General features: G+C 41.8%; 1 protein-coding gene across 1 annotated transcript; it reads left to right on the top strand.

Annotated features, from left to right (window-relative positions):
- Positions 1-2,981: 2,981 nt before the first annotated feature.
- DAPP1 (dual adaptor of phosphotyrosine and 3-phosphoinositides 1) lies at positions 2,982-25,126 on the top strand. The gene is made up of 9 exons (XM_005148654.3): positions 2,982-3,101; positions 11,997-12,119; positions 13,650-13,783; positions 17,978-18,108; positions 20,193-20,240; positions 20,466-20,528; positions 22,350-22,435; positions 22,996-23,083; positions 23,545-25,126. The coding sequence occupies exons 1-9, from the start codon at positions 3,040-3,042 to the stop codon at positions 23,593-23,595; spliced, it is 786 nt and encodes a 261-aa protein (XP_005148711.1). The 5' UTR covers positions 2,982-3,039; the 3' UTR covers positions 23,596-25,126.
- Positions 25,127-25,654: the final 528 nt, after the last annotated feature.

The raw sequence follows: 25,654 nt of genomic DNA on the forward strand, positions 1-25,654 counted from the left end.
ACTCTGTTGTACACAAAACATGTGTTCTGCAGGTGATCACTCTGCTCTAGGGGACACTCTCCTGCTGACTGCAGAGTGAAGCTGTAGGAGCTGGCCAGGGCTCTGCATCACAGTGTGCCTCCTGCTCAGTGCAGTGACAAACCCCATCCTGCAGCTCCAAACCCACAATGAGCTACAAACCCCATCCTGCAGCTCCAAACCCACAATGAGCTACAGCTTCATCTCAACCTGGCCCTCATCCCGATAGAGTTAACAAGGTCTTTGTGATGTTTCTATTCCTTTCCACTTCATTTGGAAGAAATCACTCCCTTTAGGTTTTGTTAGGGTGTTTAGCACCTATCTATAATCTATTTAGATTGTTAGAAGGTGAGGTAAGGCAGTAAAAGGAAAGAAAGTTTCAATTGTTTCCTGCCAAGTTCTGTCAAGTACCTGGAGTTATTTAATTACACTTTTGCAGCTATCATCTCTTCACAAGCTTTTTTAGTTGCATGGCTAACAAATTCTCCTTTATTACATTAATATAACTTGAAACTCAAGTACAAAATTACACCTATCTTAAAAACCAAAACAAAACAGAACAAAACTTTCAAATAGTTATAAGCAATTGTTCTGTAAAAACCTGAAAACCTGGAAGAACCATTAGAATCCTGGGACCTGACCACTTACAAGACACATGATATAATATCTTCTAGCGATGCCTCAATTTCTGGACAAACACAAGCACATTACTGTCTCCCTACAAGACAGCACCTGGTAGTCTGGGAGACCTGGCAGCTGCATTTATTGCACTTTAAAGACTGCTGGTAATTATGGCATTCTCTAATTACCTAGTGTGACACAGAAGATAAGGGATATTTTACATATGTATTGATTGTTATTGGCCTTCCCCTTCTCATTTTGATGGGCAGAATTTTTCTTCTGCTTATTCATGACCTGAATTTAAAACAATAGGGGCTTTGGTGTTTGGTTTGCTGTTGTGGTTTGGGTTTTTTCCATGAGATGGGGCAGTTATTCAAGCAACAATTCTAGACATTTTTTTCTTTTTAAGGGAATCACATTGCTTTATGGTAACTGACAGATGAGAGGAGATGGGAATTAAACAAAACTATCCACTGATTTTCAAAAAGGAGCCTTATTCTGCTGTTCCTTCGAGGATGCTTTATGCTCGCAGCGCTCCGCGCTGAGCAGCAAGCACTAGAGCACTGCTGCTCTCTACAGGTCTGCGCTGCACGGTACTCAAACCAGACACGAAACCCAAGTCCTGCGAAAGATTCGGGAAAGGGAAACCCTGACTCTTATGTTGGCTTTTGGGAAATGCAACCGGTCACTCTGAGCCTTTCCGTCCTGTAGCTCACGTGTGTAAAAAGCCCCAAATCAAGCTGCCTTCATAAAAGGGAAGGATGATCGGTGGTGCACGAGAGTACAATTTCTGCTTTTACTTTTTTTCCTGCAAGTGGGGAGGAAACGCTGCACCCTCAGGTGCAGGGTAAGAGGAACCATCTGCTCCCCGATGGGAACCCTCTCCCACCGCAATACGCTGGTGCACGAAACACGAGGCTAGGAGGGCTGGAAACCAGCTTTGACTCTGCAGTGCTGAACTTTAAAGACAATTTTTGATGCAATTAAATTTCACTAAAATTTGGCCGTGGCCCTTCCTTGTCTGGAATTTTCTTTGTTTTTCTTTCTCTGCTTTTTCTTCTGTAATCCACAGATTTTGTTAACTCCTTTTCTGCCCCTTTCACTAGCACAGACAAACACGATGACCTGGAGTGAGTTCAGCACTGCTGAAAACAAACAGAGCAGTCCTCATAACGGGAGGACAATAGTAAATGAATCTATCCAGCCAACATAAGCAAACCGTGAAGACATAAAAAGCACCTCTTTAACCAAAGGCTGTGGATTTCAGGATCAGGTTACCAGAGACAGTATCAGATCACAGGCTTTCAATAGAGGAAAAGGCAAATTCAGAGGGGTAAAAAAACCCAAACAAAACCAACCAACCAATCAACCAAAAAAGAATAAAAACCAAACAAAAAACCAAACCCGACAAAAACCCCAAACGACCAAACCCAGCTTATTTGGGAAATCTGTTATCTACAACTGAATATTGCTGCTGAGCTGAACAGCCAGGTACAGGAGCAAAGCACCTTGCATACAGGGAAAGCACAGTTAGAAGCTCAAACAGCAGGACAGTGTGATCTGACATATGGAAACTCGGTGAAGGTTTTTCTATCCGTGCGGCTAGAGAAGCTCATCAAAAACTGATTCCTCAGGACCAGAAGGAGCAGCAGGCTTTTAGCAAGCATGTTCTTAATGACTTAGCTCCACACGGAGCATGCCACTCATATCATTGCTTGGGAAAGAGCAAGTAACTGTTCCAGCTTCTTTAAATATCAGTTTTTCTGGAGACAACTTACTTTTGCTAGTGGGTGCCTGATGAAAACTTCAATATATGTGACTAGAAAATAGCATTATGCTATTTATTTATATCTTTTCACTGCCCCAGCAGCAGTACCACACTGCTGGGAGCTGTGCTCAGACGAGCAAGTGACAAACGCCGCAGGACTCTCCGGGTTGGGTGTGGGTACAGGATTTAACACCTCACATTTACAGAATAAATAGATTTCACCTTAATCCAGAAATCTCCACGGATTTCCTTACTGAGAACTCTGGCAATACAGAAGAGGAGCATCCATTGCAAGCGAAAAGTGAATGTACATAGAAGATTTCCAAATCTGAACTTCTGGGCTGTACAGCTTAAACTAATCAGAAGTATGGATTATTCTGGACATAAGGTATTTCCAGTACGGGAGAGACCAGGCGCCACTGGCTATGTGGGGGTTCTGGCTGCCCCTCCTGAGGTAAGAGTCGCTTCGGGTACCGGCTGGGACACTCCTTGTCGGCAAGGCGGGCCGGTCCCCGCCCGGGGAGGTACCGTCCGGCCGCCCCGCCCGTGCACTTCCTCAGCGGCCCGCGGAGGCGGCCGCGGCAGCCGTCGTGCCCCTGCGTGGGGCGCAGGCCAAGAGCCGCGGCGGGACCATGACCCAGAGCCGGGAACCGCGTCCCGCCGCGCCGGTAGACAAGGAGCTGGAGGCGCTGGGGTAAGCGGCCACAGGGGCGGGGCGGCGCGGCGGGGGCCCCTGCGCGAAATGGCGGTCCCCGCCCAACCTCGGGGGCGGCTGAGGGGCGCGGGGGTCCCTGCTTGAAATGGCGTCCGCCCGACGGGCACTGACAGGTGGCAGTTGAAGCTTCTTGACTTTGGTAGTGAGGTGAGGAGTAAGGTAAACTGGGGTTTGTTTTAACGAGCACGTCGGACGGCTCCGTGCATGGTGTGCAGCCTGTCAGAGGAGCTCAACGCCTCATCCCTGTGGTGTGGTTGAGAGGGCGGCAGGCTCTGCGACATTTAACCTCTGTCAGGAAGAGCGCAAGGTTGTGGCATGTCTCTTACCTGTGTCTGAAGGAGGCACCAGGCCTAGAGGTTGTCCTCAGAGCTGCCTGTCCTCCTCCAGCTGCAGACCTGCACCATCCCTTCGTCCATCCCCTTACAGCTTGGTCTGGAGGGCTGCCATCGCAGCCGCAGTACTGGGCCTGGGGAGGCAGCAAGCTGCCCCAGCGCACCTCGGGCTGGGGAGTGAGAGCAGTGGAACGGTTCACAGCCGTTATGAGGACGTCACCCTCACTCACAAACGAAACCCAAGGTGCAAAAAGAAAGGCTCATGGTTGCGACAGACCTCCTTCCCTGTCCGATGTGACTCGCCCGTGTTGCCTGCCAGTTAGTTTTGCTTCTATAGGAGGAAGGCTTGGGTTACGTTTTCACCAGCAGCATTGCTGTAGATGAGAAGAAACGCAAGCTGGAGGAACAGCATGGCTGGTACAGGGAGGGAAGGATCAGTGGCAGCAAAGTGGAGACAACACAGAGGGAAGGCCAGTGGAGACAAAGCAGAAAGGCTCTGGTGTCGCCTCTGCGTTCAGAAAGAATAGATGAAAAAAGTAAAGGTTTTTTGCTTCCTGAGTACTTATGGATGAGAACCAACTCATTTATTTCTGTGATTGACTTAGTGAAGAAATTGGGCTGCAACAATGAGACTTGAAATTACTATCTCCACACTGCTAACATTTTCCCATATTTAGAAGAACCTGTTAATGAAATGCCTGTTACTGAACAGATATAAAATGAAGTCACTTTACAGTGGGACCCAGATTAGTCATTATACACACTTCCTTTACATCTCTAAGATTATGCTCATCGTAAAATAGTATCTATAGGGGAAAGAAAAAAACAAAAAGAGTTGCAGCTCATGTGGGAAGCGGGATCCTCACTTGCCAGACTTTTATTAATTTCCACTATGTGGCTTGAGTTGATTTATGCCAGTAACCTGTGCCTATAAACAGACTTGCTGATTGGCAAGGAGTTTGCCCTCATAGATGATCTGTAGGACTGCAGCCTGATGTGGTGTCTGATGTGGTACCAGTGAGAAGAAAAAGCTACAAATACGCATTTCTTAAAGCTGTAGCTTTTTTATTTCCACTTTGGTGAAAAACCTAAACTTTTCACCCTACCACATTTGAGGGCAGTGTGTTAAGTGCACTAAAGGTAAATAGGCAATGCCAAGTCAAGATTCCCTTCATATCATTAAACAAAGCCCTTTTTACAGCTAATACTAAAGCCACTTTCCCCCCTTTCAAAGAGGAAAAAGAAGGCCTCACACCCTAAACATGCTAGTAGAATAGTCTTGAAGATCTCTTAAGGTAAATACTTTTTAAGCTGTGAGAAGTAGGTATGTGCTCTCCAACCATAACATTAAATTCTCAGCCATCACAAGGGTTTTTACCCTAAACTTAGTCTCCAGTGCTGTCATAGAGTTGAGTTCCCCTTACACTTGACAGAGTATCTAGCACAATCAAGACACAGTTCTGTTGAGGAATATCCATCATTGCCATCATAAAGATCATCAGAGACAAGGGTCACTCAAATGAAGAGCAACTTTGACATTCATGTCCCTTCGGGGGTGGGATTTGAATCAGGTTATTTTTGGGCTTCTGCTTTATTGTACAAGAATCAAAGAGGTTGGAGAAGGTTTGAAGAAGTGTGAAAAGGGAAGGACTTTACTTATAAGAGTGTTTGGGTAATGGGATATCCTCATAGTTTACCAGGTCATCTGGTCATCGAAATGGAAAGTTGACAGCAATAGAGATGGGTGTACAGCATAAATCCTATCTGTCTCACTGCTACGTTTGCAGGACCCGGTGCATGCTGGACTGTTCTAGATTAATGCTCCTGGAATTACACTGAGAATATTGGAGTGCATGAGAACAAAGCAGGAGGGGAGGGGGGTTTTAACATATACAAACTCCATATTTATGTTGCTCCTGCTCTAGAGATATCCCATCAGTCACAAAAATAAAGATCAATAAATGAGAATTAGCCATCCCTGTTACCATCAGGGACAATCACAGTCACTGACAGATCTAGGTATATCTACACCTGTTTGTCGGATTGATTTAGTTTCTCCAAAGCCTCAGTATTTGTAAAGATGGACTTCCTGATCTTTTACATCAGAACAAAAGAAAGCAGAAGTGATGTATTTGGCTTTTATTTAATTTAATTTTATTTTTACTATTTTGTCCAGTCTGGGGGAAGGTGATTGCTTGTATTTATTCAGAGAGTTCAGGAGGTCAAACAACCAAGAGTTCGAAGTGAGAATTTGGATTACTGTCAGCTTCATTGCCAAGATGTTTATAGGTGGAACTACATGCCTAATGAAACAGAAGAGCAAAATCAGAACATGTTGTTAAAAACATGCTAGTTCCTTCATTAACTTAAATCTGCCAAAATACTTAAAAGGGGGTACTGAAATTTATCAAAAGAGCCATAAGCATCTTGGCTTAAAGGAAAACGAAACAGATATTGTGACTCTTCTTTGAAGGTGTCTTTGGCTGTTCTTGGAGTCCACCACCCTTTGTGACTCTTCTTTGAAGGTGTCTTTGGCTGTTCTTGGAGTCCACCACCCTTTCTCCAGTTGCAGTTATTGCTGTTACTGCTTAAAGGACAGCCTGCACATTGCAGTGTGAAACTCCTGTGGCTGATCACGTATGATATGAGTCTGGGGAATTCCACATTGCGGTTTGTGTTACTTGCACAAGAGATGAGAATGTGGAATATCTTGTTATCTGAGTAATTACAGGCTGGTCTCATAACACAGCTTCTGTTCCAGCATAATAGCATAGCTTGGTGACACTGTTTGTCTTTTGGAGGTGAAGAAGAAACAAGTTTCTGTAGACTTTTTCCTTTTGCAGTCTGAGTATTCGTTGTCATCCCGTGCAGCACAGCTTTTATATTCCTCCAGCTTAAGGTTTGACAGTACCATGACAGATGGTATGTAAGACTGAGTGCTTAGTTTTAGTAACAGAAGATATATTGGGCTACAGACTTAGATCAGATGGTGATAAAATTGGGGAATTAAGGAACTTGTATGAATGGGACAGGGCAAATGGTCATTTTTTTTCCTTCATCTGTATTTCTAGTGTAAACAGGGCAAAATTACAACGGCTAAAAAGTAAGCAAAAGAAATGGGTGAAAATCAGAACAAAGGCAGTTGAGAGAAGGGGAAAGAGAAAATGGAAGTGAAAAGCAGAAGCCAAACTAGTGAAAGCCTGCAGTTAGATGAGATAAAATTTAGCGCTGGATACACTGATATTATTTCCTCTTATTTCTATTTTTAAATTATTTTTCCTACAAAGCAGCACCTTTGCATTCCAACAAAGTACTTTACATAGTTGTGTGATTAAGTATTTCAGTGTGACACATTGAAAGAATGTCTAAATAAGTACCACTTTCGGTTGTATGCCAGCTAGAACTTCTGTCTTACGATTCTTGCCCTTTTGTAGGTTCTCTAGAGCTCTGTCAACTCATGCACTATTAAAAACATTGCTAAAACTTCACTTTTACTGGTGTAAAAGAGTCCTTTTTTGCAACTTTGAGAAGGTGGGTAATGCTTCTAGGGTTTCGTATTAGGAAAGAAGTTAAAAGCAAACAAACCCCCCAAACTTGACAGATATGATCCGGAAGTTTGCTGAAATCCAGCATGCAGAGAACTGGGAGCTAGTAAGGCTATTTTGTAGAGTAATTTTTGGAGTGCAGGCAAGTGAAAAGCACTGTGTCCAGCCATAGGAGAACTCTGTGCTTTCCTGCTCACTCCATCAAGTAGTACTGTATTCTACACATTTCACCTAAGAATGGGAAGTGTAAGGAAATTCAACTTATGGTAGGAAATATATTTATAATATATTTATATATAATAATAATAATTTATAATAATAATAATAAAGTACAAAGCCTGGCAACATCTGCCATGACTAAAAAGGCAGCCCAGGGTAAATAAATGTTCTGAATAATACTGAAGTCCTACAGAGAGCAGACCTGGACTATCTCCCCACCAGTGTTGATCTCTGTTCCCTTTCGGAGGTGGACAAGAGAGAATTTGTTACACTGTGTTTCTGCTTTACTCCTGCAGCTCAGGCAGCCAAGGTGCTTTCCATGGGTACAGTTCCCCACCAAGGAGCACAGGAAGTATTTGACCTTCTATGGTAAGGGAGGGAGCTTCTGGGAAGGAATCAGACACAGCTGACTACTGAGAATCTCCTTCCTCCTTCAACAAAGGAACTTTGAATTGCCAGACTCTACAAAAGCAAACCAAGCATCCACAAAGTTTCTAACTCTGTCTAGCCTATATCTGAGAACATAATCTGATAACAATATGAAAATAAGTGTGACCTCTGTCTGCTGCATTTATCTGACAGCTGGGTGTGCCTCAGAGTTACTACACCAGACATTAAAACCAAATGGCAGTCAGAACTTCTAGCTGTTCTCTCTTCTGGCACTAGCTACCTTTCATTTTTATTAGGAAGAAAAGTGAATATTTCTGCTGGGTGGTACACAGTTTGCACATAAGGCTAGCTGAGAAGAGAATTATCCAAGTCATTTGACATTCATCCTTAGGTTAACCATGGGTGAGTGTTTGTATTCCTTGTGTATTCCAGTATTGTTAAAAAGTTAATCCACCTGATGCCAGCTACAGGTTTATTCACCAACCCCTATTTACACAGACAGAAATGTTTTGCAAAATATCCATCTAGTTTCTTTGTGTAAGGGCTGTCTGATCTGCAGGTAATGAAGTTTCATTAACATTTTTCTTTGAAACAACTTGGGTTGTAAAAGAAAAGAACAAGTGAACATTTTGAGGATGATGTTCTTACCTGAAGAGGGAGTTTCCCATCCCAAACATTGCTGTAATATGCTCCTGATCATCACCACTGTGTAGGGAGTTCTGGTCACTGCATTAACTACACAGAGATCTTAGTGCAAGAAGAGATTTTAACACAAGTACGTGTGTTGTGTAGTACTGATGATTAGCATAGCTGCAGTGGTATAGCCAGCAGGTACAGACATGGCTTGCACTGTGGCAACCACTAGCTTATCCTACTTGGGAACCCCACTGCTGACCAGGTGGGCAGACTCAGGGCAAGGCTGTGTGCTCTGATGAGTTTGGTTCCCTGGGGCGCTGCATGTTTCACTTCTCTCCCCTTTCTCTTAACAGCAATGTCAGTAAAGCCCTTCTTCGCTATCACCAGTGCAATCTGATGTAAAGGATAGGCTGATTTCTGAAATTGCTTTGTTTTCCAAAGAGAAGCAAAAGTAATCTCACTAGGGCTGAGTGCTTTCATGGTGCTTTTAAGTGCATCTTAAGACATGCTTTCATGGGCCCAGCAGACTCTTCCAATCCAAAGTGCAGGAAGACTAGCATGGTCCTTCAACAACATGCCCTGGCAACTCAAACAAGCTTACACGTATGGGGTAAGGAGATTTAATGTAACTTAGGACAAAGTTAAGGTAACAAGAATGAATAAATGACAGCAATTAAAAACTTGGAAACTGAGATCACTAGTCAAATTGATGATAAGGAACCCCAAAAAGGAGAGCATGCGGGCTTTTCCTTAGGAGAAATAAAGTAATTGGAACAGAAAAAACTCCCAGAAGTATGTATGCATTTGTGACAGGAAGGCATGGAAGGCCATGGGCACCCAGCAGAAGTGGCTCTGAAGCAAGGAGAGACTTTCCTCTGTTTTTCTACCTGTGTTACTTCAGAGAGATTAGAATAAGGAACCCCAGCCAATTTTCACAGTACTGGATTATTTTTATGATGAATACAAGGCTCTATAAGTTGAGTCAAATAAAGATAGCTTTTGGAAGGACCTTCAGAAACAACCCAGTATGCAAGATACGCACTATGGTTCAAAATTAAATAGTTAAGACAGTTTAGCTTTTTGAAGGACTAGCTTGGGGCTTCAAGCACTGATGAGTGTTTATAAAGCCTTTTGATCTGCTTAATTTCTTGTTTTAAGGTGGCAAGAAGGTACATACAGTATTATATTTTCTGTCAACAGTTTCCTCGTCCCCTAGGTTCTCAGAAGCACCAAAACCTAAGCTAAAGGAGACCTCCCTTTATGTGAAAGATTCCATGTTAGTTTACCTGCAGATTTCAAAGAACTTCCTGAAGGATGTTTTTCTGAACAAAACAAATAGAAGGATCCCCCCTCTGACAAGTACTTACATATAACTGAAGTGTATCTAGTAGTGTCTAACCACAGGGCTGTTTAGATTTCTTTTTAGTCTTACTTACTTGTTTTTGTGTCACCAGGCAGGTTGGACTGGGAGAGCAGTCTGTTTGCATAGGTATGTATTTGTTTAACCCCCTGCTGGTCTGGATGTAAATGCTGAATTTTCCACAGCATTTTTAAACCTTACCTGTGTTCCTGCAAATTTTGAGTGGCCATTTTCAGGGAAAAAAAAGAAAAAGCTATGCATAATACAGTCACTTTGGCACTAAAATCTGTATTCGTCTCACATCCAGTTCTACTTGTTAAGCTGATCGAGAAGAACATGGTAACATTTGAGTGGTTTTTGTCTGAGGCAACATATTTAGGCAAGAAGACTAATGCAACCTTGTCAGCAAATGTTTAAAACTGCACTTTAAAACAATATTTTCCCAGTAAAGTGGGGGGGATTTTGTTGATGGCTTTTGATTGGTTTAATATTCTTTTTCATAGTGGTAAAATTTCATTACTCACTGACTTTTTAGGTGTAATGAAAGAGTAGATTTAAACACAGCATTTTTTTAAACATGAGTGACTTGTATTTTAAAATTGTGGTAGAAGGTTTTTTGGACATAAGGTAACAGTACACTTCCAAGCAGCCTCAAACTGAATACACCTCCTTCATGAGCATGACAATTTACAGATTTTCTCTGTGTATGTTTCTTCTGTACATAAGTGAGAGAAATCGCGTTATAAAATTCCACCCAAAACACAGTGTTGTCCTCTCAGCCAAGTGTGATGAGGATCATATCAGCACGCACATCAGGACAGATCTGACCTTTAGCAGTTACTTACTTGGGCAGTTAATCCCAAAGCAGATTTTGGCTAACAGGTGTTTCAGAGGATGACACCTTCATGTTTAAATATTCATAATTTGATTTTACTATATAGGTGGTCCGCGGACCATTTTCTAGAGCCAAAGCATCTATACCCTGCCTGTTTGAGTTTCACATACATCTTGTCTTCTTCAGGTTTAATAATCTGGAGTCTGTCAAAAAGCAATTTATCGACCAGCTGGCCTTTCAAATAGGCAGCTCTCTAAATCAGTTAAAAACTTAGCACAAGGTGCCCAATTTAGTGGCAACTTATAATGACAAGATTAAGTATAAAGGAGAAAAAGTGTACAAGTACACCTTGTTTCAGGCTAAAGACTGCCCTGATACAAATGTCAGGAAGTGCTGTGATCACACTTCTGCTTTCAGTCAAACTCTATTTCTCTGGCTGAAATGGTAATAGAGTTTAACCATAATACTCTGGGCACACACAGTTTAAAAGGAAGGGAAAGGAGACTGGTCACTGTTCCGCATACAGACAAGGGGTGATGCTTGCACCCTGCAAAACTGTGCCCTGGGTAGAGTATCTCCTCCTCCTTCTGCACTAGAGGTTCTGGTGTGTGTCTATAACTACACAAATATCTTCACACAGCATGTCTTATGGGATAGCACTCCAGCCTCTTATATCTGTGGCTTTTTTTTTTTGTGTGTTCGGTCTTGGGATCATGTCTAATAAGATCCTTTTCTATTGAAAGGAATTGAGTGTTTCTGTTGTGAACCATTCTGGGTGCAAAGAAAGCCATAAACAATATTTCATGATCTTTGCAGGATTTTTTTCCTGTGATTTCCTTGTGGAATTTTTCATATGAAAACCCCAATGAGGTTAGTTTTAACTGATGGTAAATGAGGCAGCTGTTTAGGTCTAGTTTTCCTGCATAGCTCAGACCGTGTGTGGCTGAGCGGCAACAATGGTAAGATTTCCTAAATTTTCCCTCAAATTCTGTTAGTTGTTTTCCCTTCTTCTGTTTGTTCTTCCAAAAAGCTTATCCTTCAAATGAAATTTTAAGCTTAGGCACATTTGGTTAATCACCGATCTTAGTAGTGCAGATGGACTGAGTTGCAGGAAATAGAAAGTCTGGGAGGAGTTTAAGTGTTGCCTGTTTGCCCCAAAAGGGGAAGTATACCAGAGTGTGTATCTGTGTCAGGAAATACAGGTTCTGAAAATAGACAAAGGGTCTTGCATACCCCCCAAATTACATTCACCTTATCAGCATAGACCTGGCTAGTTTGTTGCTCACAAAAGGAGAATTTGCAAGGGTTTTTAGATTACTACAAACAGCAAAGTGTCAGGTTTTTGTATGCAGCTTTGTAGTTAACAAAAGGTAGTTCTCTGAGTGTGCTGAAAGGGGCACAGGTCTGTGTAACCTGCGTGTGCTTGTGAGAAGGGTGGTAACTCAGAATGGTAGCAATAACAGCTACAGTCCTTCCTCTAACTCAGCTCTGTAATGCAGCAGAAGCTGTCAGTTAAGAGCAGAGCAAATGATGCTTTAACCCCTTGTGTCTTCCCAGGTGGTATCATGATAATCTTACCCGGCATGCAGCAGAAGCACTGCTGCTTTCCAACGGGCAGGATGGAAGCTATCTCTTGAGGAAGAGTAATGAAAGGGAAGATCTGTACTCCCTCTCTGTAAGGTAGTGTATGGACCCAAGTGAATTTATCTCATGCCTCATAGCTAGCTGTTTTAAAATCTGCACTTACTCCCATGTTTGTTTGCTTGTCTCATGCATTGAGGTGACCTGCAGTTTTTTCCTAAGGCTCAAACTATTTTAATACATCTTCCTAATGGTGTAATCCTGCTGAATGACATTTTGTTAGAAAGAAAAAAAAACAGATTGGATTGGAAAATGGCACTTATTTTTACAAACTGTGAATTAGTCTTATTGACAAAAAGCATAATTCTGTGGATTTGCTGTAGATACTCAGTCTTCATGATAAAAACATATATGGCAGTTACAGGAGTTAAAGAAACAGCTTACGGGAGTAGAAAAGTTTTATGATGAGAACAGTAGCAAATGTATCAGTTAATGAGTGCTAAATTAGCCAGCTTTAAAAAGGAACTGGTAAATAGAGTACAATTCATTGCAACATTGTATTTCTTATGAAATTGAATGGAAAGATGAAAACCCTGTCATTGCAGAGGAGTCACAGCAGCTATTTGCTGTTGTGGGGCCTCTGTGCATGGCTTGCACGCACTGTGTCTCAGCTGACTGTAGCACAAAACATGCAGGAGGTCAACAGAGGAATGTTCTACGATATCATGAGTACTGTTCAAAGATAAATATTTGTTTAAATACCTGTTTGAAATTATAATATCCTGTGGAAGTGGCAATAAATAATGGAAAAGATGATATAAACCCCTTTCTTCACTATGTTTTCCATACATTTGCTCAATACAATTTCTCCTGAGACAAAATTTTCCCTGGACTATTTTGGATGCTAATAACATTAGCAGAAGTAACTTTTTCACAGGAGAGATACTTGCAGTAAGTGCTTTACTGTCTCCTGAAGTCAAAATAAGTGCCTATCCAGGAAGTGAGGCCTTGCAGACTTCTCTAAATATCATCAGCTTTCATAAACAAGTACTGTTACTTTCTGCACAGACAAAGGACCCTGGTTCATGTTTGACAGTGCCAACCATAGAGGAACTATTTGTCTCAGTACAGAGACAAAATAAACAAATAGGTATCTAAAGTTATTAAATCCCTATTTGGGTGCAGAAAGGAGGCAGCTGATTTTTGAAAGAGAAACAGGCGAGTTTCAATGAGGTTGGGATGCTACCTGCAAAGTGAGACACACACCAAGTAATATAGGTACACCATAAAGACTAAAGTCCAGTAAGGGAACAGTCAGAAGGCTGGAAACCTCATTTGTGAGTCTTTTTATTGATTGCTGCCAGAGTTAATTTAACTTCCTTTGCCTTTCTAGGCTTTCGTCATCTCACATCTGTAAAGCAACAACTGGATTTTTCTTAATAAATCTGAGTCTTAGCTATGTGGAGTGTTAGTGAGGGACAGTAATGATGGTAGCATTGCTGCTAGGACAGTAATTGTCAGCCTGTGATCTGGGCCAGATTTCCTGTAGTGGAAGCTGCTATTTAAGGGTTGCACATGCCAAATGCCTTCAGCATTTATGCATTGACAAATTTTCTTGTTTTATTTTAGGGGAAAAGATTCTGTCAAACACTTCCTTGTTGAACATACAGGAACTTCGTTCAAATTTGGATTTAATGAATTTTCTAGCTTGAAGGAATTAGTCATGCATTTTGCAAATCAGCCTTTAATTGGAAGCGAAACAGGTAAGGAGAGCATATATTGGCATGAGCACATTTGTAGTCATGCTTTGTATAGATTTAGGTAAAGGAACTTCCAGTGTCTTCAAACGTCTGTCAGGGAGCTTCCAATGTCTTCAGTGTCTATCAAATGAATCTCCTGCTGAAGTGTTCCTCTTCAGAGTTCATGACTCTGTTAACCACAGGTATCTTAGATGTTCCTCTTCAAAAACTCTTTCAAGTACTCTGAAGACAAACTACATGTAACTTTATGGCATTTTTGATAACCAGGGATGTGAGCTCCTTTTGATTTCTCAGAGCGAGAAGCAGCATTTCAGAATCTGCATGTACTGGGAGCAACAGAACCTTCTCAAAAAGGGAAAAACTAAAACAGGGTGTTTAGTGAAGAAATAAAAGTCCATCTACGAATTTGAAATCTGGGAAAAAGAATAAATGGGAAAAGGGATTTGAAATTTTTTAGCTATTACTCCACTGTTCTTCATCCAGGGAAGGAGTCTACAGTGATATGTGCCTCTTTCCTTTAGGGAGTGTGGCCTCTATTACCTCTCCCTTTCTGTCTACTGTGGATCAGCCTGTAGTGTTGTTTTTTGTTTTTAAGAAAAAGAGGGAGAAAAGCAGAGGCTTCTTTAGCAGCCAACATGCCATCTAAATTAAGTTGAAAGATAAATCTTGATTCCCACAAGTGAGTTGAACACTACCAGACCAGAATTCACACAGAAGCAGATGCTTATTATAATGATGATGCCAGTTTCAGGTTTAGCTTCAAATGCAGGAATTAGAAAAGGGTCAGTACAAGTTAGTTCCAAAAGCTTCAGTACCCTGTGTATAAAGTGTATGTAAATACCTCATAGAGTAGTACTAATTATATAGACGAGACACAAGTTAAGTGATAGTTGGCAAGTGCAATAACTGTAATAGGTCACACACTGCACTAAGTGCAACATTCTTATAACTCAAGCATTAAATTCAAGGGTTGATTTGCCTTTTTTGTTTTTCCCTGCAAGAAAAATGCACTCAATATAGAATTTGTATCTTTCAAAGCATTCTCTTTTGAAACTACTTTTAAGAGTGGTTCAAATACAAATACAAAGTTCCCACTTGTATTTTTTGTGCCAGTGAGCACAAAGACATGCAGCATACAGGCTTAACCCTGTAAAGGTTTCAGATTACATATAAAACTTGTATTTCCCCATTCCTTCACTGCGTGCATTACAGACTTCAGTGATCAAGGCATTGGTGTTGGGTGATCCCTATGGGCAGGATCACCACTGCTGAATCATGGGCTCACTTGTTGCCTTAAAGATCTCTAATCACATTCAACTGTCTCTGTAAAACCTCTTTAATTTGGATGTGCTACAGAATGAGAAAAGTCATTTGAACATCACATCAAGAAGCCTTCCACCTTACCTTACCATGGATAGCAGTAGAGAGGAAGAGAGACTTAGCATTCAGGCAATGTTCCTTCAAACAGAGGTGTCCAAGGTCTCGTGGGTGGTAGCAAATTTATACTGAAATGGAGGTAGAGGTTCATCAGAGCCCACTCTAAGCCAAGTGTCAGTGTGGCAGAATGGCTGACTCAACACAGGGTCACACAGAAGGTTGGCAGAAGGGCCAGCAGTAGGGTCTGCCATTCAGTGAAAGGCAGTAAGCCACCTGTAGCTCAGGTATTAGTAGAAAGTAGTTGGACCAGTTTTTCTTTTTCCTTGTTATACTTACAAACAATTTTCTATAAAAAAAACCTGTGAGAGCAGGAATGAAAGAGTGAAGCAGGATAGCATTTTTCATCTCCTCCTTGCTTACAGAAGAGATTTTTCAAGGCAGAGACCCATGAGATAGAATACATAATGGTTTCCACTATCTCCAGTTTAAGTTTGTGTCAGTGGAGCTAGTTTAGCCTCTGAGGAGGCACACCAGACTCTCATTGATTGGTACTTGAACATACAGGCCTGTACCCTGCAAAATAGTCCATGGAGTACAGTGGTTCTTTTGTACTGGGTCACCTGCAGGTTTGTGCTTTGGGCCAAACAAACCTTGTCTTCCCACAGCTTCATTCACCATTCCAAATTGCTACATGGACTCACATCTATTTTTCTGCAGTGTAATGTATCCATTTCCTTGTGAACTACAGATAAGTAAAAGGAAATTGTGTTCTGTGAGATGGCTTGCTGAACAGGCAAGCTTTTAAAGCAATATACTATCATATTTCTGCATTTCCGTCTTTATTCAAAGTGACATGGTTAACATAATATTTTTACTTGTTTGCTTTGTCAATTTTTACCTAAATTATTTTGAAAGCATATAAAAATGCTTTATTATTTAAAATAATTAAAAATATTTAAATAAAATAATTAAAACCCCCAAACATTTTTATTAAAAAATAATAAAGTCATTACCCAGACAAAAAAATAAAGTCACTTGAACCTAAATTTCTAACAATGGGACTCATTTTAAATCTTCCTTAGAAATAGGTATCACACACAAACATGCAAGAAGAATCTTGCCACAGTGCAACTTTTACTATTCCTTTTACTATTCCTTTTATACTTCTACCAGATGATGCTGTACAAGTATCTTTTGTGGAGAAAACAGATGGTGAACTTTTTAGAAAACAAATATTGTATAAAATGTTAAATCAGTCCTCCTGGTTCTGCAGCAGGGCTCTTTTATCCAGGGTATAGAGATGATGGTACTCTGATTCTATGGAACAGCTTAAGAGTAGTTTCTGTAGACTGGTAACAGGTGTATTCTCAATTTGATTTTAAATGATAAAGCAATGTTTTTTGTAAGGCCAGAGAGAATGAAACAGATTTTGACTTTTCACCTACTACAAGTTGAATATACCACATTTGCATAGACCACCTGTGCCTGTGAACAGATTTCAGTTGATTACTTCAAGTACAGTTTTCCCCACTTCCGTTTGTAGCCCTTTCCATTGCAAAATATACTTTATTTCATTTTTAGATTACTCAATCACTTGTAGATTTCAAGTCCAAGTTCTTATGAATTCTAGCATCCTTCCTCTTTAAGAGCTGACAATATCAGCATAAGATGCAGATGGAGCAGCACTTGGTACGCTCTGACATTAAAGAGTGAGATTAGATGGTGTAGCAGTTACTTTTTTAAGGAGACTGTTCACTACTGCGTATAGTTTGATAGATTCACTATTGAGAATGCAGCTTTTTACAGGGACTGTGCAGTAAACATGACCTTATTTGGCAACAAAGAATGGCTATAATAATAAAGTTACTATCTAAACCAGTTAACAACAATGCTAATGTGGGCTTACTGTTAGGAAGTCTCTATCCAAAGGTCTGACAGATGAAGGAATGTATGCAGCAAGCAGTGGGTTGTTGGCAAAACCAGGGTAACTGTGATGGCCTCCTATCTAGTCTAGCATCCTGCCTACCCACCCACGCAGCTAGCCTCCTGTGCAGTAAGGGAATTTAATGTGTCAAGTGATTCCCTGCAAGAAGTAGTAAGGTTAAAGGTTGTAAAAAGGTACCATGTATTTACAGTTTTCACAGTTGCATGTAAAGAGGCGTGATAATGTCTGTAGTCACATCCTCCTGAAAGCAGTGAAAGTGCAGGCCATGTGTAGATAAGCATTTCAGCTGTAACTGTGAAATTGTGTTGCAGTTTGATCTATATTACCTAGTTGCTGCTACCATTACCATGTACTGCAGAGTAACTGCTGCTTAGGAGAAGTGAAGAGGTTTTTCAGTCTTGCTTTCAGAGATGTAAGGATAAATAGACTCTCACTGTACAGGGAGGAGGGAATGGATTTAGGCATGGTCCAGTTGTCCAAGGTGTCAAGGACTCTGGGCCACACAAGACAGCTGAGGAAGTGAGACTGGGCAAGTGAATCCAGGAAATGCCCCTCTGCGCTTTGGATGGGTGGATTATTGTAGAAAATACCCCTCACAAAGTCTTAATCATTCAGATGATGGATGGTGGAAATATTTGTCTGGTTTTACGAGTATGGGAGAGTCATTTATAGCATCTGATTGTGTTCTCAAATCGGTGTGGCCTGAGTCCATTCCCATTACAGGAAGTATTGCGTAAATCTTAGGGAAGTTACTAGTTCTTATGCATTTTTTAATTTGGGAAAAGATAAAGTTAATCATTCCTCAAACAGGGAGCTATTGCCAGTTATTTTCTAAGACTGTCTTGCCAGATGACTCCTGCTCTTTTTCTCTCCAGGAACCTTAATTGTATTGAAGCATCCCTACCCACGGGAAGTAGAAGAACCTTCCATTTATGAGTCTGTCCGAGTTCACACAGCCATGCAGACAGGAAGGACAGAAAGTGACCTTGTTCCAAATGCTCCTTCAGTAAGTTGTGTTCAGTAAGAGGGGTGCTTCTCCTGGCCTGAGTTTCATATGATTTTTGGAGTGAGCTATGGAATAACACTGGTAGTTCATCCCTTCATAGGCTTGTAGATACAGGACATTTTTGTTGACCAAGGCAAAACAAACACAGACTCGATAAGTACAGTCCCCTGACAGCTAAAGCCTTTTAGACCTGTCACTGAGATTTTCAGTGAGAAAACACTGTCTACAGTTGACCTAGATAATAAGTCTGACCATCCAAACAAAGAATATATGAAAGGTTTTCATTCCCCTGTTACCTTCCTTTTAGAATGCCAACTTAGCAGCAACTAACTTTATCAGGAATTAAAACCAAAACCAAACCAACCCAACCCACACCACACAAAACAAACACACCACTTCTCACATCTTTCTGACAACACTCATTAGGCTGTATGCAACAGTACACACACCAGGTTGCACAGTAAGCCCTCGATTTGCCCAGCATCCTTTACAGACAGTGGGAAGTCTCTTTCCTCTCCCAGGTGAGAAGAATATGCCAAATAGCAGATTAAAGTAACAGTTAGGGGATTTACCACATTTTGTCTCACTCAGTGAATATGAGGATTAGAGGACAGGAAACAGTCCTGACAGATGTAAACTAATTACTACATGTTATTTTTGCAGGCTTCTTTGTTTCTTAGAATTATTTTGTCCAGTTAGCAATATACAGCCTCCTTCTTAACCAGGAGGAAGAAAAGAGCATCTCTGACTCTTCAAGTCAATTAAAAAGGAACCTTTTGAAAAAAGTATTCAAGAGATGTGCAAGACAGGCAGGGACATATGTGGAAAAGGAAACCCAAAACTGGAGCTCAGTACAAACAAGTTAATCAGGTTATCTAATATGCGGATAGGTACATTACTCGAAAGAGGTATTTTTTGTCATCTTCACACTTGGATTTTATTATTTTAGAATCACCTTGTCTTAAAGCAGGAAGACAGTCTGTATTCTGACTTCTGACAGTCTGTATTCACAGACTTAAACCCAGAAAAGAGGGGTTTGACGGAAGAGCCTCCACCCTTTCAGTCCTACTAGTTCTGAGCACAGTAAAGACCTATATCATGTTAAAAGCTATGCCTTACTGGTGTGAGGAACAAAAGAGCATCTTCATATCTACTTGGGCCACCAAATTCTGAGATATGTGACTCACTTGGACATTAATATAGACTTTAAATGCCTAGTAACTCATATCTAAGTGAGAGAAGTGGTTTCCAGAACAATATTTCTCACAGCTGAGGAAAGTATTTTAGTTACATACTATATTTTTTGGGGAAAAGAGGAAGAGTTACATTAATACAGGTCAGTGAAGTTAATGGAAGAATCACTTCTGATGTATCTCACAACCAGCTGTTCATGGCCGAGTTCCACTTTAACCTCCAAAGAAACGTGACTTCCACATGCAGCCAGTAAAAAGGCAGTATTTTTCCAAGAGCAAGTAGTAACTAGCTTGGCAAGAATTTGTTTTCTAGAGGTGTGCAGTCTCACAAGTAGGCCCCTACACAGAGTTTTAGTATCGGAGAAGTCATAAGGTCCCAGCATCACTCATGGTGGCAGAGAAACAGTTCAAAAAATAAGTTTTCAATAACATATTGAATGTATCAGGTTTTTCCTGTCAAGCATGTGGCTGGCTGAGAGAATGCCCAAGTAAAACACATCAGGAGTGATTTTTGTGGATAATTTCACTCTCAGCTAAACCCCAGGTACTTCTGGTTACAAGACCTACTGAGGCAACCGTCTAACTTTGCCAAATAAACTGTAACTGCAACTGTTTTGCAGTGTTTGGCTGAGAAGATGCAGGGCAGAAGCTTGCTGAAGGAGGCATGGTCTAAGAGATTGCCTTTAGAGCTAGCACAGGCCTGTGTTTAACCTAGCTGTGGATCCAGCCCTGTGCAGGGAGCACAGGAGTGAGGACAGGGCAAGTGGCCATGGGAAGTTTCCCCAAGGACAGGCTGCTTTTCCTTGTTCCAGACATAGGCAGAGAGATGAATGTGGGAAATTAAATGAGAGTGTAGTCTCTAACTCCAATCCCTTCCTTGTTCCTTCACAGCTTGGTACAAAAGAAGGATATTTGATAAAACAAGGCAAAATAGTCAAGGTAAGGAAAAGCTCTTACTCCTTGTTTGCACTCTACAGTCACCCACAGAACCTGGAGACAGTGTGGAGCTGAAATTAGCTCCATGTGCATTCCGCTGCAGAGAGCAACAACAAAGCATGACTGTGAACTAGAGCAAGTCAAAGCTTTAAAGCTTTTTCTTTCCTAAGATGCATTACACTCAATTCTCACAAGACAGTTACTATCTATCCCTTCTTGATCTTTCAGAATTGGAAGACAAGGTGGTTTACACTGCATAGGAATGAACTTAAGTATTTCAAAGACCAGACAGTAAGTAACAAATGCCAGTTCTACTCTTAAAACCTCTTTAGAGGCAGCTGCAGCCTCCTCATATCTCTGGCTTCTTGCATCTGTGTCAAAGCTTCCCATACTGTCAGAGAGGTCAGACCTCTCAAATTAACTTAAGACATCTTGCTGATGACTTCAACAAGTGAAAGCAAGTTTTACAGCTGGAAAACATTTACTGTGCTCTGCAGGCTTACCTACTAGTTAGAGCTGTTATTTACAGTGCATTTTTGGTTGCTTTGTTCAGAGGATTTTGAGCTACCAGCCCAACATGGTTTTCATGGGTAGCTTTGACACAAAACCTGGCAGACAGTATATTAAAATATTTCTGCAAATACTGAGTATATTTTGCACTCCTTGCTTTCATCCTTCTATTTCGAGTGTACCTAGAAAGCCACTGGTTTAAAAACGTCCTCCTTTCTAGCACTCTCACCCCAATTAAGCTGCTGCAGCTGGGAAAAAGAGTTGCATTTGCAGTTCCATTCCATTCTTAAACTGAGTAAAAATAAGAGATACCACTTAGAGTTTCTCCACCCTTACAGTATCTCCTTCATAAACACAGCCTCTGCACCTTTGCCAAGCCCTGTTTAAAGCATCTCACAGATTTTAGCACAACAGCAGACATAACTCCTGCTCACCAAACATTACCATTTATAAATAGCTATATGTTTACAGGGCCTTCCATCAGTTTTCATTTCAGTTTAAGCCAACTTCCGTTAAGTTTCCAGGATAACATTTCAAAGTGCAGCACTCAAAATGCTTGAGTAGCCTTTGTGACTTACCAGGCAAGAAAGTGTCTTTGTCAGGAACATGGCCTCCTCCCAGGCAGCAGCTCCTGTGTCTCCTGGCACTGCCATTTGCTGTGGGGTTGCAGATACCTACAGGTGAGCAACTTGCTGCAGGCCCTGGGATGGCATTTGCTAGCACACCTTAGCAAAAGGGGCTTGCTTCTAGTATAGTGTATAACAGCCACTGAGCCAGAGGAAAGCACAAGGAAAGGTGAGAAAGCAACGGACACCTCCATACACCTGATGAAGAGCCATGGGAAGAGCTAAAGGCATTTGGGTAGAGGGCAACCTCTTCTACTACTTCAGCTGCCTGGGGACATGGCTTATTAGTGGACTTGGCAGTGCTAGATTAACAGTTGGGCAGTCTTAAAGGTTGTTTCCAACCTAAATGATTCTATAACAGTGTAAGGCCAAACAAAATAAGGAAGAACTCTTACACCTAGGAAGGATGAAATCCATAAGGGAGATGGTTTATAGTTACACACAGCCTACATACCTGTACCTGAGCACTGCTAGGTCAGTACTAAGAAACCTCAACATACACACAGTAGTCATACAGCCAAACCCCTCACCTCTGCTGCAAGCACCACCTTAACATTACTTCTGCATTTCTCCCTGCCCAGATTCATCCTTTTAAAGCATTTAGGAGTTAATGATATCTCCAACAGCTGCTAAGACCAGTGACCATCCCCTTGTCTCTGTTAACTGCAGCTGGGAGTGATATCAGATTTGCTGCTGTGTCAGTTACATTATAATGCATCAACCAAACCTTAAGCAGTCTGCATTTAGCTGACACTTTTCTGCAGTAGTGACCTCTGTTGTTTGTTTAGATCTGAACTATGTGGGGTTTTTTATATTGAGCTCAATTCCTGTGATGTTATGTTAGTTTGAGTTGTGTTATTCCTATGCCTGGAAAAACCTAGCATGCTTGTAAAGGTCATGGTGTACTGAAGATGAACCAGCTAGCCTTATTGTCTGCTTCCACACATTCCCATTCTAAAATGATTCTATTTTCAAGGCCACAGAACCGATTCGGGCACTTGACTTAACTGAATGCTCAGCTGTGCAATTTGACTATTCCCAGGAAAGAGTCAATTGTTTCTGGTAAGTTGCTGTACTCCTTCCACCTTGATGGAAAGGTCAGAATAACCAGGGAAGTTTGAAATGTGACAGCTGGGTGCTTCTGAAAGCTCCCTGTCCCGCTATGACCCGGCTCTTTCTCTAATTCAAGAATCTGTTTCTGTCAGCCAGCCCCTGTCAGTCCTGCATGGCTTTGCCACATTACCACTGGAAAAAGCTTTCTTTTTCTTGGCAAGGAGGAAGGGCTCATGTGCAGTGGGCATTTCATTTCCCAGTTCTGTGAGCACGTATAATCATCACATAGACCCATGGAACTTAGGTAGGGGCCAGTTCCCAGGTCAGACATTGCTACCAGTCACACCCAAATGGGGGACTTTTGTCCTTATGGGCCTGGGGCAGCATCTCCTCCAGCTGTAAAGAACTGTAAACAGTTCTTGGCTAACATCCCTCCTGGTGACTGCATGGGAGCACAGCCTCCCCACCCTGTCTAAACTGCTGGTGCAGGCCAGCTGGGTTCAGTTTTAGGAAGAACTTACCAGTAGTTCTAGCAATTTAACAAATGGCCTATAATTGTTTACTTACAGTTTAGTGTTCCCGCTAAGGACATACTACCTGTGTGCAAAAACCGGAGTAGAAGCTGACGAGTGGATTAAAATACTGCGATGGAAACTGGTAAGATGATGTGCAGGTTGCAGTACACCTCAGGCAGCAGTACCCTTGGTACTGCAATCATAAACCCTCAGGATGGTAGCATCCAAGCACTACAGCCCTCAGTATCTGCAAGAAGTGAGTACTTGTTCCCATTTCCAGGCCACCTAGGCTGGGATATGTAGTTTTTGCATAATGTGTATGCCTCCAAACCCACCTAGCTATTTTGGGATGCACTCTTAACACACCTACTCATTAGGAAGAAGAAATTACTTCCATCTTTAAGGATGTCATTGTGTGTATGGTAAACAATATGGAGCATTAGCACAGACCGCTTGTGTTGGGTCATGAAGGGAGCAAGGAGAAGACACTGTAAAAGCTTTGAAAGCATCACTTCCTTAATAATACCAGTATTTGGGTTGGTCATACTCATGTACATCCACATGCATGCAGGCAAACAGTAACAAGTCATATTTCTGTTCTAGTCACAGATACGGAAGCAACTGGAGCAGCGTAACGCCACCCTCAGCTCTTAGCTGCACCTCTCCTGCTTCCTTCCATTGGCAGGAACTGCCTCCTGGGCAAGGAAAGGCATTGCTTACAAGAGGACAGTTTCACATCTCCATTACTCATGGTGGGCACACATGTGTCTGTGTACTCACATGGGGATACTTGCATCCAGCTCTGTGCACAGCAGACTCCTACAGCTGAGTGCTCTCAGGCCATTGAGTCACATGTGGAGACAGCGGCAAAATCAGTGCATTGGTTTGATGTGCATGGTGTGTGCCTGTAACACTCTTAAACAGCTCTTCACTAATCACAGAGGTAGTCACTGTTGAAAACCTCTGTGGTTATTCAGAGCACTCTTGGTAATTTGTTGCAAGCACCATAACAACTTTCCATTAGCAGCACATTCTGTAACCTTGAGCCAGTTATTTAAAACCAATCCTTTCTGGAAACATTAATTACTTCTTTAGCAGGATCTGCTCAGGCTCTAAACCAAAAGAAAAATGACAGAGGTAGTTCCATTGTTGTAAATAGTATCTATATTACAATCCAGAGAATATTTCAAGGTGATGGATGAGTAAACACTTAGTTCTGGTCAAATCTCTTTTTGAGTTACATTTGTACCCCAGTGATGGCTACAAGGTACTATTTGTTTCAGACAGCATCATCCACAGGTAACAGTAGGCAGCAGCACGCAAACACACTTCCAAACTGGGGTTATGAGGAACAGGCACACTTAAAGCAGCTGCTGTGGGACCCTAAAGATGGTGACAGGGCTCTGCAGAAGGCTTTGCCTGTGGCATCTGCCAGCGCTGTGAGTAGCATCATGAGTTGGGCCCCCAACAGCCCTCCTTGGGAATGGGCTGGATTTTATATGTTTTCCTCAGGCAGAGAACTCAAAATGAGGTTCTTTGCAGAATTACAGTTCTGCACTTAGTTCAGAACGGCAGCTTAGCTCAGAACTAAGCGCTGCTTTGTATTAAACAAAAAGCACCACATATACTAAAAATAGAAATTTAGAAGAATCAATCTTCTGTAATAAACTGATGTAAATTCCTATCTACATTTTGAAAGACTCACATGAATTCAATAGTTGCGGCTGCCTAGAGTCAGGAAGTGGAAGCCTCATTCTATGGTGCTGTAGTCAAAATAGCTGTTACATTGTGAAAGCAAAGTTCGACATGCTGGAGGGTCCCAAGAGCAGCTTGGCCTGACCTCAGAACTGACCCAGCAGCAAGATGAGACCCCCTGGACAATCCTGCTCCCCCTGGAGGGCTGGGGAAGGAGGGGCCCATGTACCTGTGCAATAGTCAAGTATCTGCTGGAACAGCATATGCAAACCTCTCCTATCCATGCAAATGCTGTGGGCACAGGGCTTGGTATTGCTCACGCAGCAGGTCAGTGTTCAACAGATGCCTCTAATGTGAGAAGGCTGAAGAGGGGAAAAACAGACTGGAAGAAGAAAGAAAGTACCAATTTGGAGATAGAAATAGCATTTTATTTCAACTTAGAAATGAAAAATATTTGTGAATATTTTTATACAGACTGTTTTCTGAATAAAACATCATTATAAAACTACCAAAGGTCTTCTGTATTCATGCACTGTGGTGTTAAAGCCATGTCCTCCTTTTCCCCTTCAAGAAGCAGTCTAACAAACAGGCATTTCCCGTTCAGTTGAACAGCCTGGATGAGTTGGTGGAAGAGAGGCAGCGTGAGGGGAAGAGAGGGACAATATTCTCCAACAGCATCACTGTTCTGTGACAACAGCTTGGAAAGGAAGCCTGAAGTATATCCCCAAAAGCAGCCTTCCCCTTGTCACACCAAAGGGCTGTGTTACAAAGTATTGAAGACAGTTCAGCACATGGTGTCATGAACTAAAGCCAGTGGTAGAAATGAGGCTGGCAGGCCTAGGAAACATCAAGAGGAGGCCTTAGGTGGAATGCAAATGCTTTTTGCCACAAATATGCACAGACACCCTGGGGCTCAGTTTCCAACTGGTTCTGTGAGAACCAGTGACAGAGAGCTCCCACCAAGAGCTCAGTTTAAATGGAAAAGGGGTTGACCAACAACTTTCGATTTCCAAGAGAG

This window comes from Melopsittacus undulatus, chromosome 7 (genome assembly GCF_012275295.1).
Source record: "Melopsittacus undulatus isolate bMelUnd1 chromosome 7, bMelUnd1.mat.Z, whole genome shotgun sequence".
Classification (NCBI taxonomy): Eukaryota; Metazoa; Chordata; class Aves; order Psittaciformes; family Psittaculidae; genus Melopsittacus; species Melopsittacus undulatus.